This window comes from Anolis carolinensis, chromosome 2 (assembly GCF_035594765.1).
Source record: "Anolis carolinensis isolate JA03-04 chromosome 2, rAnoCar3.1.pri, whole genome shotgun sequence".
Classification (NCBI taxonomy): domain Eukaryota; kingdom Metazoa; phylum Chordata; class Lepidosauria; order Squamata; family Dactyloidae; genus Anolis; species Anolis carolinensis.
The window spans coordinates 200,726,963-200,743,032 of record NC_085842.1 but is presented as its reverse complement, the minus strand read 5'-3'; the positions used below and the strand labels follow the sequence as shown (position 1 = coordinate 200,743,032).

General features: G+C 40.0%; 1 protein-coding gene across 1 annotated transcript in view; it reads right to left on the bottom strand.

The window, feature by feature from the left end:
- Positions 1 to 11,862, bottom strand: part of chrnb3 (cholinergic receptor nicotinic beta 3 subunit) — a 38,381-nt gene extending 26,519 nt beyond the window's left edge. The window contains exon 1 of the mRNA XM_016996612.2: positions 8,912 to 11,862. Within this exon, the coding sequence (XP_016852101.2) occupies positions 8,912 to 8,966 (55 nt within the window). The 5' untranslated portion in view covers positions 8,967 to 11,862. The remainder of the gene's footprint in view (positions 1 to 8,911) is intronic.
- Between the last annotated feature and the right edge of the window lie 4,208 nt (positions 11,863 to 16,070).

Here is a 16,070-nt window from a genome sequence, read left to right as displayed (position 1 = left end):
ATTATAAGAAAATAATAATATAATAATAAGAAAATTATAATGTGACTTCATTCATTAACCATAGGCAATGACTAATGTGCTATATTAATCATAAAGCCCCAATTAAAAAGTAACATTTTTTAAAATCATCATATCCAGACCACCACCAGGTAAACCTAGTTATGTGAACAAAGAATATGCTATAGTGGTAAAAAAAAAAACATGTTTGATTTTGTGGAAACCATTACACCACACCATTATGATTAGCAAACATCAGATATTGTGAATTTAATGTTAGATAAGAAGATATTTGAAAGAATACTAGTATGGCTAATTATATCCAAGCATGGTGGGGAAGTACTTGGCTATAATATTTTGATTCCAAACTGGATCAAGATTAAGTGCTGTAAAGCTAAAGGGGAAGGAAAGTGAGGAAGGTATTAAGCCAGCAAAGGAGAGCTTGTTTCATAAGCCATAGAAAATGAAGAAATGTGTTTGAGTTATACCATTTGATGTAATCATTGTGAGGAGTTGGAGGATTTTAAAAATGCATGAGCTGTATTAGAGCAGCATCCCAAAGGCATTAATCTTTTGGTTAAAAAATAAATTGAAGGGAGAGAAGAAGGGGAAAAGATGACTGTCCTGTGCTGATAAGTGTTGTAATAATTAAGAGGCACAGAAAAAGACAGAAATAATGACAATAAGGTGTTCTTAAAATTCTCTTCTGTTTAAGACTAACCATGAATGGGTCAGAGAATAACTATTCAACGCGGGCAGTATCCTGCCCACAATAGGAATCTAAAATGAAGTTCAGGGAAGATTTCTAGCCTGGCAACCAGCTAATAATGTCATCAGCGATGTTTTATCCAGAATTTTATAAATAACTGTGCATTTAAAATCCAGTGTGTACAAATTGGTCCATCTACACCAGAAACTCTGACATAGAAGAAGGTATTATGATATTGTGCTAATGGATAATGTTTAATAAGCCAGAAGGGCTGATCCATTAATGCTGTTAAAGATATTACCCAATAGTACAACATATACTTTTGCAAGGAGTTTTTTTTTTTTACTGAGCTCCTTGAACAAGGTTTCATCTATACAATAATAACTTTGAATATCATAGATATTCTACGTTATGGAGGGCATAGAAAAATGCCGAAAGAAGTGTTTTCTCTGGACATCTAGCACAATTTTATGGTCAATTTCCTTTCCAACATTTTCCCGGTGACGAAGTGTGTTAAAGCACTGAACTGCTGAACTTGCAGACCAAAAGGCCCCAGGTTCAAATCCCGGGAGCGGAATGAGCGCCCGCTGTTTGCCCCAGCTCCTGCCAACCTAGCAGTTCGAAAACATGCCAATGTGAGTAAATCAATAGGTACCGCTCTGGCGGGAAGGTAACGGCGCTCCATGCAGTCATGCCGGCCACATGACCTTGGAGGTGTCTATGGACAATGCCGGCTCTTCGGCTTAGAAATGGAGATGAGCATCAACCCCCAGAGTCAGACATGACTGGACTTAACGTCAGGGGAAAACCTTTACCTTTTTATAGGTAACTAGCTGTGCCCGGCCACGCGTTGCTGTGGCGAAGTCTGGTGGTATGGGAAATAAAGTATTGAGGAATTGGTGGTAGTTAAGGTCAAGGGTAAAGGTTTTCCCCAGGCATTAAGTCCAGTCGTGTCTTACTCTGGAGGTTGGTGCTCATCTCCATTTCTAAGCCAAAGAGCCGGCGTTGTCCGTAGACTCCTCCAAGGTCATGTGGGATGACTGCATGGAGAGGCGTTACCTTCCCGCCGGAGCAGTACCTATTGATGCACTCACATTTGCATGTTTTCGAACTTCTGGGTTGGCAGAAGCTGGAGCTAACAGTGGGGGCTCTCTCCACTCCCCCAATTTAAACCTGTGGCCTTTCAGTCCAGAAGTTCAGCAGCTCAGCGCTTTAACACGCTGCGCCATCAGGGGATATTATTTCCTAAAGGTTGTGAATATACAATATTTCTGATTGGTTTTTTTTGTTTGTTGGAGGCAAGTATGAATGCTGCAATTAGGAAAAATGATGTAATGGCCTTGCAGCTTTAAAGCCTGGCTGTTTCCTCCCTGAGTGAATTTTTTGTTGGGAGGTGTTAGCTGGCCCTGATTGTTTCCTGTCTGGAATTCCCTTGTTTTCAGAGTGGTGTTGTTTGCGATATTTTATGTGCTTCTACTGTCTGTGGCCCTGAGAAAACAGAGGATTTTCCAGACTTTGATGATGGGAATACTTTGTTGGGAGGTGTTAGCTGGCCCTGATTGTTTCCTGTCTGGAATACCCTTGTTTTCAGAGTGATGTTGTTTGCGATATTTTATGTGCTTCTACTGTCTGTGGCCCTGAGAAAACAGGATTTGCCAGACTTTGATGATGGGAATACTTTGTTGGGAGGTGTTAGCTGGCCCTGAATGTTTCCTGTGTGGAATTCCCCTGTTTATTTACTGTCCTGGTTTTAGAGATTATATTGTTCTGCATTATTCTATCCCAGTAATTATTTCATATTAAAGAAGAATCTCACTTATCCAACATTCGCTTATACAATGTTCTGGATTATCCAACGCAGTCTGCCTTTTCATAATCAATGTTTTTGTAGTCAGTGTTTTAAAGTCATTGTGATATTTTAGTGGTAAATTTGTAAATACAGTACAGTAGAGTCTCACTTATCCAACATAAACGGGCCGGCAGAACGTTGGATAAGCGAATATGTTGGATAATGAGGAATTAAGGATAACCCTATTAAACATCAAATTAAGTTATGATTTTACAAATTAAGCACCAAAACATCATGTTAGACAACAAATTTGTCAGAAAAAGTAGTTCAGTACACAGTAATGCTATATAGTAATTACTGTATTTATGAATTTAGCACCAAAATATCACGATATATTGAAAGCATTGACTACAAAAATGCGTTGGATAATCCAGAACGTTGGATAAGCGAGTGTTGGATAAGTGAGACTCTACTGTAAATACTACATAGCATTACTGCGCATGGAACTACTTTTTCTGTCAAATTTGTTGTATAATATGATGTTTTGGTGCTTAATTTGTATAACGATTACCTAATTTGATGTTTAATTGGCTTTTCCTGAATCCCTTCTTATTATCCAACATATTCACTTATCCTGCCGGCCTGTTTACGTTGGATAAGTGAGACTCTACTGTATATTTCTAATCTTATATTATCTGCTCAGAACTGGATTATCTGAGGCCCCTTCTACACAGCTGTATAAAATGCACACTGAAGTGGATTATATGGTAGTGCGGAGTCAAGATAATCCAGTACAAAGCAGATAATATAAGATTATAAATGGGTTATATAGCTGTGTGGAAGGGCCTTGAGTCTACACTGCCATATAATCCAGTGCAAATTAGATAATCTGTGGAAGAAGCCTAAGTGAGGCCTAAATCTGCCTGTCCCCTAACTGAAACCTGGCTGTCCCTTGGTTGCTAGGCAACCAAGTGGGCAGAGATTAGCCCTCTAAACTGGCAGCAATTGGATAAAAAAATTATTGATCTCCCTCTAATTAGGACTTTATTTTTCTTTTCTTTTTGTTGTATCAACCTTGAGGCGTGGATGATGGGTTGTGTTGTCAAATTTTGAGGTTGGGGGGCCTGTACTTTTGTTGTTTTGTGAATTGCCGTGATGTCATCACTCTTTTATATATATAGATAAATATAAATTATGCCTAGTAACTAAATTAAAGGTAAAGGTTTCCCCTTGACATTAAGTCTAGTTGAGTCTGACTCTGGGGTTGATGCTCATCTCTACTTCTAAGCCGAAGAACTGGAGTTGTCCCTAGATGCCTCCTAGGTCATGTGGCTGGCATAACTGCATGGAGCACTGTTACCTTACTGCCGAAGTGGTACCTATTGATCTACTCACATTTGCATGTTTTCCAACTGCTAGGTTGGCAGGAGCTGAAGCTAACAATGGGAGCTCACCCCATCCCGTGGATTTGAACCATCGACCTTCCAGTCAGGAAGTTCTGCAGCTTAGTGGTTTAACCTGCTGCGCCACCACAGCCCAAGCCTAGTAACTATTGGTACGTATATTCCAACTGCCTTAATTTGGCAGCGAATAGTTCCCATTAATCCTCTTTCATCCCACTTTTTCCAGCTGCTTTTAAAATGCTGTAGTTTCCCTCCCTTTACCCTCAGGTTACTTCAGCTACTATAAAATTATTTCAATGAGCAAATGTAGTTTTCCCTCAATTAACTCAACTGAGGAGATAAGGCAGATTCTTTCCCTTCCCTATAAACTCAAGCAAAAGGAAAATAGCTGGCTTGTGTGTTGAAGCTTTCTTAATAACCTGCGAGTAGCACAGCGGGTTAAACCGCCAGCTACAGAAAATCTTGCTGACCTTAAGGCTGGCAGTTCAAGCTGTGGGTTGGGGTGAGCTCCCGCCATCAGCCCTAGCTCTTCTGCTTACCTAGCAGTTCGCAAAGAGCAATGTGAGTAGATAAATAGGTACCGTTTGGCGGGAAGGTAAAATGCACCCCTGAAAACATGCAAGCAATTTGATCAAGATGGCCTCCATAGACAACAGGCTCCTTGGCATGGAAAAATGAAACAACAGCACCTCCCCATGACTGAGTCAAGCACAACCTCCATATGTCGGAGATGGAAAAAGAAGGAAGCCTTGCCTCTGCTTATGTACTGCCTGTCTTTATTGTCAATTGTATAACGGCATTGAATGTTTGCCATATATGTACTCCACTCTGAGTTCCCTTAGGGAGATAGAGCAGAATATAAATGAAGTATATTATATTATATTATTATTACTCGTATTAAATTCAGATGTTGCTTGATCATATATATGCTGAGTTTATTTGTGAAATGCTGGAAGGTTTGTTAGCAGCTTTATCCTCCAAATGAGGACTTCAGAAAAATATTTCTGACGTAGGAAAGTGCTTCCATAATAATGGAAATATTATTGACCATTTTCAGAATTAACTGAAATTGCACCCACAGCTCAGACTTCAGCTCTGCCATATCCTCATTAGTTGCACTAAGCAAGTCAATGTTTCTCTGCTTCAGTCCTTCCCTGAGGTTGAGTGCATACAAGGTCATAATACTGCCATATTTACAAAGGATTAAAGAGATAATGTATGTGAAACGTTTGCAGGCATTAAAAGTACACTACAACCGCTAAGTGTTGCCAGCCATTATGAGAGATTGCATGGCACAGTCGTTTTAATGTTGGAAAAGGAAAGTCGTAAACCAGAGTTCGAACCCCCACTCAGCCATCATGGAAACCCACTAGGTGACCTTAGGTAAGTCACACTCTCAGAGAAAGGCAAGGGCAAACTCTTTTGAACAAATCTGGCAAGAAATCCCCATAGTAGATTTGTTTAGGTCTGCCATAAGTCAGCAATTATTTTAAGACTCACAACATTAGCATTACCATTATTATCTGTACAGATAACAGCACAATCTTATGTATGCTTCTCCTGAAACATGCCCCACTAGTTCCAATGGGATTTATTCTCAGGAAAGTATTTAGAATTTGAAACACAAGGCGCATTCTGTATCCTCTTCATTAGTAAAGTTAAAGGATTTCCCTTGACATTAAGTCTAGTCGAGTCTGACTCTGGGGGTGGTGCTCATCTCCATTTGTAAGCCAAAGAGTTGTCCGTAGATGCCTCCAAGGTCATGTGGCCAGCATGACTGCATGGCGTGGTGTTAACTTCCAGCCTAGATGGTACCTATTAATCTACTCACATTTGCATGTTTTGAACTGCTACATTGGCAGAAGCTGAGGCTAACAACGGGAGCTCACCCCATCCCACAGATTCGAAATGCTGATCTTCTGGTCAGCAAGTTCTGCAGCTTAGATGTTTAAGCTGCTGCGCCACCATGGCCGCTTATTAACTTCCTGAATACCTGTGTTGTATTTTGTAGTTAATGATTGTTTTTTAGACCAGGGCTCCTGAAACCTTTCCCACTTTCAGCCTCTTTCCAATGGGACCCGAGGTATAAAAGTACATAAAATAGGCATAAAAATCAAACATTCACTGAGAGTAAATCAACATTTGCAAGGCTTGCGAAGATGGCGGATTTTCCTTTTTATGAAGTGTAGCTGAAGCATCTCCTGCAGAGTCCCCCTGTAAACACTGCACACTGTTGCTAACAGAGTTGTGTAAATGTCTGAAACAGTCACTAGGTGACATTCAGAAACCTTTTATCATTGCCAAACTTTTTATGACCCCAGCATTGAGATAAGAGGACCCCATTTGAGGTCAGGACCATTGGTGAACAACACTCAACTTATGGGATACATATAGACTCCTTCCATTTTATGGGTTCCCCACAGATCCCAAGCATCTGTGGGCCCTTCCAGACAAGGCCTATATCCCAGGACCTGATCCCAGATTATCTGACAGTGTGGACTCATCCAGTTTAAACCAGAAAACCTGGAATCAGATCCTGGGATACAATGCCTGTCTGGAAGGGATCTATGGTTCCTAGATATCAGGACCTGGACCCTCTTCTCCAGATTTCAGGGCAGAGGAGAAATCTCAAAGTTAGAGCACTGCCTTCAAAATTATACACATTAGTTAGTGCTTAGTCCCTTGAAGCAGCTATTGCAGAGAGTTTAATGTGGAAAACGAAGCCTAGAAAACTTTTTTTCATTGTACTACAATGTTAACGTGCTCTTGAAAATAATGTTTATAAAAGTGTTAAAAAATAAAACTGCATAAATCTGCTACTCATTCAATGCAGAACTTCGAAAACTTAATTTCTAACTGGAGTACTGTAATATTTTTGCATTGCTTACACCTGATGTTTCTTATTTGAATTACATATGCTGAACAATTGTGGTTGGTGCTTAATGTATTATGCTTAGTGTATTACAGTAGAGTCCCACTTATCCAAGCCTCGCTTATCCAAGTTTCTGGATTATCCAAGCCATTTTTGTAGTCAATGTTTTCAATATATTGTGATATTTTGGTGCTAAATTCGTAAATTCAGTAATTACAACATAACATTACTGTGTATTGAACTGCTTTTTCTGTCAAATTTGTTGTAAAACATGATGTTTTGGTGCTTAATTTGTAAAATCATAACCTAATTTGATGTTTAATAGGCTTTCCCTTAATCCCTCCTTATTATCCAAGTTATTCGCTTATCCAAGCTTCTGCCAGCCTGTTTAGCTTGGATAAGTGAGGCTCTACTGTATGTATAAACACGTGAACAGTAGGTATCTCTAGATCTCAGGTTTTGGCCTAGGATGTTCCTGAACTGACAATGCATGCTAGGGGAAAGTACATTATATGATTAAATCGTATTAAAGTAAAGGTTTCCCTTGACATTAAGTATAGTCGTGTCCGACTCTGGGGGTTGGTGCTCATCTCTATTTCTAAGCCAAAGAGCCGGTGTTGTCCATAGACATCTCCTATGTCATGTGGCCGGCATGACTGCAGGGAGCACCGTTAAAAAATAACAATAAATAATAATAAATGATACTTTAATAAATCGTATTCAAGTGTATTAAATACTGGATTTCCTCTCTAAGAGCACCATTTTTTCCTTCGAAACCAGATAGGAATTTTCCTTTGTTTACAAGCATTTGCCCATCTGGATCCATATGACAAAGCACCTATGTTAAAAACTACATACAAAATGAAACCAAAATCTGTGGGGCAGAAGGGAAGCTGTTTACATCCTGGGTGTACAAACATCCCAAAGTAATCCCCACTGAAAATAAATGGGATTGATATCTTGGTAAACTCACCAGGAGATTGGTCTGTAAGCTTTCAGCTCTCTCTTTCTCACAGGGCAATTTAACTTATAAAAGTCTGCCTTGGGGCTTCCCAATGCTCAAAGGGGAAACATGGGAAAGGATTATTTCCTCCAAGGATTTTTAGTTTAGTGGTGGAGGAAATGGGGACCAAAAAGAAAAGTAAATAGAGAACCTTTTGAGAAGTTTTGAGAAGCCAACTCACAAGTACTGTAGTTAATAATAGGCATTCAGTAAAAGAGAAAAACTGATACTTATCATATTTTACTATTTCTGCTTAAAGCTAGATATTTATACTAGCCTGAATAAATCTTCTTGCATATCCATTTAAGGAAAAGCAAACCGCCTTTATTCTCAAACATCTGATCCCTGACAGCTGGGGCTTTGAGAAAAAAGCAAGGATGCACATTTGGACTGTATTATCCTTCAATACCCTTGCTTCTCCTCCTCGGTCTTTCTTCCTCCTTCATCCAAATTTAGGATGCAACTCAATATGACTTGCTTCTTGATATGTTTTTTTGTTATTCCTTTTAATCTATGTATCACATACTAAAAACCGAATAAAAAATATTTTTAAAAATGAGTAGTCCAAGCATGGGATAGCATTGCACTTGAAGTCTGTCTTTTGCTGATATTTTCTAAGAAACGCACTGTGTGTATATACTGACTATGTGAAATAAATCAACCACAAACTCTTGTTGTTTTATTATTAGTTGTTGTGTGATGAGATGAATGTGACGGGTATAATATCGCAATTATTCAAAGTCTTTTCAAAGAGGAAATACTTGCTCGGAAGATGAAGTCCAGGACAGCGTTACCAAAGTCAGCTAAGCGCTACCAAGTATAGCTTGTAGTTTTTGTGTGTGTGTGTGTGCATATGTGTGTGTGTGTATGTATGTATATATATGTGTGTGTGTGTGTGTGTGTATATATGTGTGTGTGTGTGTGTGTGTGTGTCCTTCTTTTTCTCTGTCTCTTTACATATGCACACACAAGTGCATACTCACACAACACATTAAGTATTTCAAATAAGCTTCCCCGGTAAGACCCAGTGAGCTTAATTTTTGCACATAAACACATCACTGTGTGGTTGCGAGTAGTCTTGAGAGCTGCCACATTTTTTTCCTGGTTGTATATTTAACTTGAAAAAAATTTCACTTACCTGAACTGCGAGCACAAAGAAGGAGGGAGACTGTAATAACATCTAGCAGCCCCATTATCACAGCCACATCTCGTGCTGGATTTCTTGATCTTCAGAGGCAAACCATTTCCATCTGAGAACCCAGTTACAGCAAAATAATGCTAAACCAAGAGGGCTAATAGGATGGAAACAAGGAGAATCGCTTTTGAGCCTTATCTTGCACCACTGTGAAGCTTCTTAAAGTACACTTCATTGATTTTCGGTCAGCTGTCACAGGCTGCAAGCCAAAGAGGAGAAAAAACATACACACAAAATAATCCCTGGGTCCTAAACTCTGCCTTGTTTGTCCGATACTCAGGACACGCTTCAGAGCTAGTTATGTGACTTCAAAGAACACCTAAGGGAGAAAACCAGGTGGGAACCTACACACAGGACCTTATCATATTAGGAAATACTCTTATTTCTGAGACTGTTTGAGAATGATTTCCCATCACATGACATTTGCCCCATCCCGTCAGTATTCCGTCAGAATCCGTTTGCAAAGTGTCTCAGGAGCGGTTTATTTGCAGATGGAATTCCAATCGTGTTTTTTGAAATACTGTGAATTCTTCCATTGCCGAAGCACTGTTTTTGTGTGTGATAGGAAAATCTTTCTGCATCCCATCAGCAGTGATACTTTTTAAAAGATCATTGGGTGATGTAGGGTGTGTTTTGAATGGATTGACAGGAGCCAGCCTGGTGTGATGAGTCAAAGTGAAGTATTTTCAAATCATAAGAATTGTAGTAATCAGATGTGATGAGGAGAGTGTGCATCCCATCTCAATAAAATATACATCCAGTCTGAAAAATAAGAGATGCATGCTGATATAAACAGATTATATCCCAAAATGATAAGGTCCTCAATCCCATGAATGTCTGTCCCTAGCCTTTGTGCCATATTGGTCAGACCACACCTGGAATACTGTGCCCAATTCTTGGCATCGTAATTTAGGGAAGATGTTGACAAGCTGGAATGTGTCCAGAGGAGGGCAGCTAAAATGTTCAGGGGCCTGGAGAACAAGCCCTATGAGGAGCGGCTTAAAGAACTGGACATGTTTAGCCTGCAGAAGAGAAGGCTGAGAGAAGACATGATGTGGGCCATGTATAAATATATGAGGGGAAGTCATAGGGAGGAGGGGGCAAGATTGTTTTCTGCTACTCTGGAGACTAGGGCATGGAACAATGGCTTCAAACTACAAGAAAGGAGATTCCACCTGAACATGAGGAAGAACTTTACTGTGAGAGCTGTTCAGCAGTGGAACTCTCTGCCTCAAAGTGTGGTGGAGGCTCCTTCTTTGGAGACTTTTAAGTAGAGTCTGAATGGCCATCTGTCGGAGGTGCTTTGAATGCGATTTTCCTGCTTCTTGCAGCGGGTTGGACTGGATGGCCCACGAGGACTCTTCCAGCTCTATTATTCTATATAGTAAGAAGTAAGAAGTGAGAAATATTTCATTGCTTTTCCAACTGTGGTCAAAGTCCTCTTTTCAAACACTATTTCAATCTGTTTAAATGTTGAAACAGGGGGAAATCTTTTCCCACCTTCCTCTTTTTTTCTTTCAGTCCTCTGTTTTTTTAGATATACTTTTATCATGGATCAACATCAAATAAATCAATTCCTTCAACTAACAAATGCATGAGAAGACACTGTTTGCCTGCGTATAAACCGTATCTGTTTATTGGTGTTGTTGTGGACCTTCAAAGCAACCCTGTCACAGGATTTATTATTGTTATTTTTAGTAAGGGTTGTTCAGAAGAGATTGCAGAAGCAATCTTCAGAAATGGGGCTACAAAGTGGAGTCCGCGACATGCAAGTGTCTTCTTCTTCTTTATTTGGTCAGTCGTTTCTGACTTTTCGTGACCTCTTGGACCAATCTGCGCCAGAGCTCCCTGTCATCTGTCGCCGCCCCCAGTTCCTTCAAGTTCATGCCAGCCACTTCAAGGATACCGTCCATCCATCTCACCCTTGGTCAGCCTCTCTTCTTTTTTCTTTCCATTTTCCCCAGCATCGTGATCTCTTCCAAACTTTCCTGTCTTCTCATAATGTGGCCAAAATATTTAAACTTTGCCTCCAATATCCTTCATTGATGATTTATTGATGTTGGAATGCCGGCCATGCTGCCTGTGGGAATCTGTGTCTTCTCTCAAAAAGAGATTGTTGTTCAACCTGAGCAATATGGAGTGGATAAGGTAATAGGGTAAATGCAACACAAAATAGGCAACAAAGTAGTCCAGGAATGTGAGGGGAAGTCATAGGGATGAGGGAGCAAGCTTGTTTTCTGCTGCCCTGCAGACTAGGACACGGAACAATGGCTTCAAACTACAGGAAAGGAGATTCCACCTGAACATCAGGAAGAACTTCCTCACTGTGAGGGCTGTTCGGCAGTGGAACTCTCTCCCCCAGACTGTGGTGGAGGCTCCTTCTTTGGAGGCTTTTAAACAGAGGCTGGATGGCCATCTGTTGGGGGTGCTTTGAATGCGATTTCCTGCTTCTTGGCAGGGGGTTGGACTGGATGGCCCATGAGGTCTCTTCCAACTCTACTATTCTATGATTCTATGACCTGAATTTAAATCTCCAGGGCCAGATGAAGAGTATTAAAGGTACTAGCAGAGGGAATTTAAGAACCACTGGCAATAATCTTTGAGAATTCTTGGAGAACTGGAGAAGTCCCACCAGACTGGAGGAGGGCAAATAGTGTCCCAATCTTCAAAAAAGTAACTTTTTTCCAACTCTGTTTATGTATATTTTTTGTGTCTCTGTGCCTTGAAGTTCCTTGATTTGTCCTGCAGCAGTTTGCCTTTAGCTCAGGGAAGGTGACTTGGCCAAAAGTACAGGCACGTCTTGTGAGCATGGATGGCTACACAGACCTTTTTCTTCCTCCAGGTTTTCCCAGATTAATTCTGTTGGCCAGATGCATTGCTGATTGCTCTCATTCTGTGTATGTGCGTGCATATATGTATAAATTGCAATAATGAAATGTATGGAGACAAAACATATCTCTTGAAAACCTTTTACAGTAGAGTTTCACTTATCCAAGCCTCGCTTATCCAAGCTTCTGGATTATCCAAGCCATTTTTGCAGTCAATGTTTTCAATATATCGTGATATTTTGGTGCTATATTCGTAAATACAGTAATTACAACATAATATTACTGCATATTGAACTACTTTTTCTGTCAAATTTGTTGTATAACATGATGTTTTGGTGCTTAATTTGTAAAATCATAACCTAATTTGATGTTTAATAGGCTTTTCCTTAATCCCTCCTTATTATCCAAGATATTCGCTTATCCAAGCTTCTACCAGCCCGTTTAGCTTGGATAAGTGAGACTCTACTGTATTTATATTTTTAATATATGATTTGTAAGATAATAACATATCTTTTCAAGATTTTTCTCATATATGAGAAACAGTACGTTAGTAATACTAATATTAATAATGCTACTAATACTAAACAACGCCTTTGCTATATAAAATGCAAATTCAAGTTGTTCTTGCTTTTTTCACATACGACTCAGGGATTTCTCCTTATTTTCATGTGACATGCCAATACACTGTGGCAAACATAGCATCATGTCATGACACACAATTTGTAAAGCTCGACTATAAAGTTTAAACGTGAAGTCCCTCTTTCTTGTTTTTACCAAAGACTGTCATATACAAGGCCTTTTGTGATGTTGTTATGGAGTGGAAGAAATCGCAGCTTTGAATGTAAGACATCAAAACGAAGGCATGACCCTGTTGAACATGCCATATTTGCAGGTGACACGGCCATATCACCATTCCTTTTATAAATACAATTTCCTTGTATAGCAATTGGCATTTCTTAATTAATCCATAGGGGCTGTGGTAGCGCAGTGGGTTAAACCGCTAGCTGCAGGAAATCTGCTGACCAGAAGGTCAGCAGTTCGAAGCCACGAGTCAGGGTGAGTTCCCACTGTCAGCCCTAGCTTCTTCCAACCTAGCAGTTTGAAAGCATGCAATGCAAATAGATCAATAGGTACCGCCTTGACAGGAAGGTAAAAGGGCATGCCATGCAGACATGCCAGCAACATGATCAGAAATGTCTATGGACAACAGGATCCTCGGCATGGAAAAATGGAACAAGAGCACCTTCCCATGGCCAGAGTTGAGCACTGCCTCCAAACGACTGAGATGAAAGTGGAAAGCCTTTACCTTTGTCTGTGTAGTTCTGTTGTTGTTGTTGTTCACTGTGTAAAATGCATTGAATGTTTACCTTATGTGCGTATACTATAATCTGCTCTGGGTCCCTCAAGGGAGATAAAGCGGAATATAAATAAAGTGTATTGTTGTTGTTGTTGTTGTTGTTGTTGTTGTTATTATTATTATTATTACTATTATTATTATTATTACCCCTTTTAGTTATTTTTCCATTTCTCCATGTAACAGGTCACATTTCTTCTTTTCAGCTAAAATGCATTTGCAGGGCATTTTGGGGAGATGATAGTGATGATGGATATTATTAAATTTATCCAACTCATCCTCATAAGAGCTTGTGCCTTTTTCTCACTGCTTTTAGGCACATTCTACTACCTATCCAAAAGTATCAAGGAAGTATCAAGAAATGCAGTAAATATTTTTTTTTCATAATGGTATGTTGTGTCTTTTCAAGTCATTTTGACATATGGTGAACCTATCATGAGGCTAAGAGTGTGTGACTCACCTAAGATCACCCAATGGGTTTGTGTAGCCAAGTGGAGAATCGAACCCAGGTCTCCAGACTCATATCCAGACTCAAACCACTACAACCATTCTGGCTCTGTCTTCCTAATAGTATCAGCAGTGAATTACTTTGGAGGACTTTGCAAAACATATACATTATGTTAGTACTTTTCCAAGCTCTAGGACAGATTCACGTAGTAGTAAATTATCTTTTAAGTATCATGATTCTTGGGCAGTTAGAGTTTTTAAACATTCCTATTGCTCTGAAAAGAAATGCTAAGGCAGCACTGTAGGAATAATTATTTGAGCTCTTTGAATTTAGTGCTGGAATGAAGCAGAAGTCAAAGCTCTTTCTGCAGCCAATAGCCAAAGATGATATCTTAGAAACTGTGCTTCTCTTTCAGTTATCTCATTTTGGGCTGCATCCAAATCTTACAGTCCTTCCAAAGACTGCTATTTTGTATTGCCAGCATCACTACTGTAGTAAAACAAATTGCAGCACTTCAGCTTTGGAAGCTGTTGTTGTCATCAGCTTGAGTGATAACTATAGTATTTTGTTTTATTTCTTCTTCTTTTTTACAAAATGTATTGCAGACAAACTGTACAGGAGAAACAACAGTACATTTGGCAGAAATTTCTAGTAAAGATTTTCTAACTGAACATTGGTCTTTGGGCTTGATCAGCCTTCACTTGGCAAAGGATGTCACACAAACACTTTTTATATTTTGTTGTGTTTCCTTCTTGGCTTAAACACTCCAGGCCTCTTATTATTAATTATACTTGGTTATGTTTAGAAAGAGGATCTGCAGAGGGAGGATCTGCTGACTTGAGAGATAATAATACGGCTGGTTTTTTTCTGATAATACTATAGAAATGTATGTTAATCTCCTGCTAGAATTGAATAAAAATGCTAATAGCAAAAACAGCTAGGCCTATCTTTGATTTCTAAGCAGAAATGGTCCCAGATATATGATGGCTTGAGGCAATTGTATGATGGCATCCCTCCACCCCCTATTCTCACTCCCCAATTTTACACACAGAAGTGTGTTCAACTAGCAATTCCATTTTTCTTCAGCACTGATAAGAAGATAGCCATTAGGGTTGTGCATTTGGGGTAAACCTTGATCTGTTTCATGTCCTGGCTTTCGGTGGGTGGGCCTTTTTTTGGGAGCCTCCTGAAATTGGAAAGGCAGATATCTGTTTTCGGTTTGGGGCCCCGAAAGATTCATTTTCTATCAGACCATTATGGGGGGGGGGGGGTTTCCCACCCAGGCTCCCCTTCCTAGTGTGCACTTTAAGGAGGCTTCTTACCTGCTGTTTCTACTCTAGAGTAAGAGGCGCTTGGCTGCAGACACTGGCAGGTGTGTGCACTTTCCAGGCCTGCACAGCACGCCACACACCACTCTCCTTGGGAAGAGAATTTGTGTATGGTGTGCAGGCCTGGAAAGCATGTACGCCTGCCAGTGCTAGAGTAAGAGGCGCTCAGCTGTAGGTACTGGCAGGCATGCATGCTTTTCAGGCCTGCATGCCATACATGCACTGTCTTTCCAAGGCAAGGAGGCAAGTTCTGGGTAACACTCATCTACAGATGAAAGCAGGCTTGGAGCCTGCTTGCTTTTGTGTTGAGCTGATTTTTGTTTGGGGGGGGGGGGGGGGGCTTTCCATTTCATGCTCCTGAAGAAACGAAAGAAACAGGATAAACAAATTTCACGCACAACTCTAATAGCCATCCTCCTCCATTGTATTTGTGTGTGTGTTCAAGTAATCTATCAACCTATGGTAAGCACATACATTTCATAAGACCAATTTCTTCCTCTAAAACATAACCTATAGCACCTGGAATTCATTAGTGGTCTCACATCCTGGTATTAATCCAGTCTGACCCAGCTTAGCTTCCAAGATCAGACAAGATGTGTTGTCTTTAAGTCACTGCATCAGAAAGAAGCAAGTTATGGGATGTGGAATATGCTGTGTGGCTCCCTCTAAAACCTTCCCAGCACACTGCATTCCCACAGCATCTGCCTCCTGAAGCAGATGCCTCAATCATCATAATGGTAGTGCTCACCCTGCCTCTAGCTATCAATGTTCTTTTATTTCAGCCATGACCTGCTGTACTGTTCTCAGGAAAACAGTGCTTATATTTGGTGGCCTTGTGAAAACCTATTTAAACCAGAGATTTATCATTCCCATTTCACATTCACAGACAGGGAGGCCAGGAATACTGATCTATCTTTTTGTCACGCTCACTCTTTACTCTATATCTCATTGAGATGAAGCTTTATCATAACACTTACAGCATGTCTCTTTTACACTTGGTACAAATGAAGCTTTGAGCTGAGTTGTTTTCAGCTACCACACACATTTGCATCTGAGTTCTTAAAGGAGCATTTCGGCTTAAGGATCACTATAGTAGGTTGTGGTCCCAAAATAAGTTTTTGGGATGTTTTTATGAAACATTTCC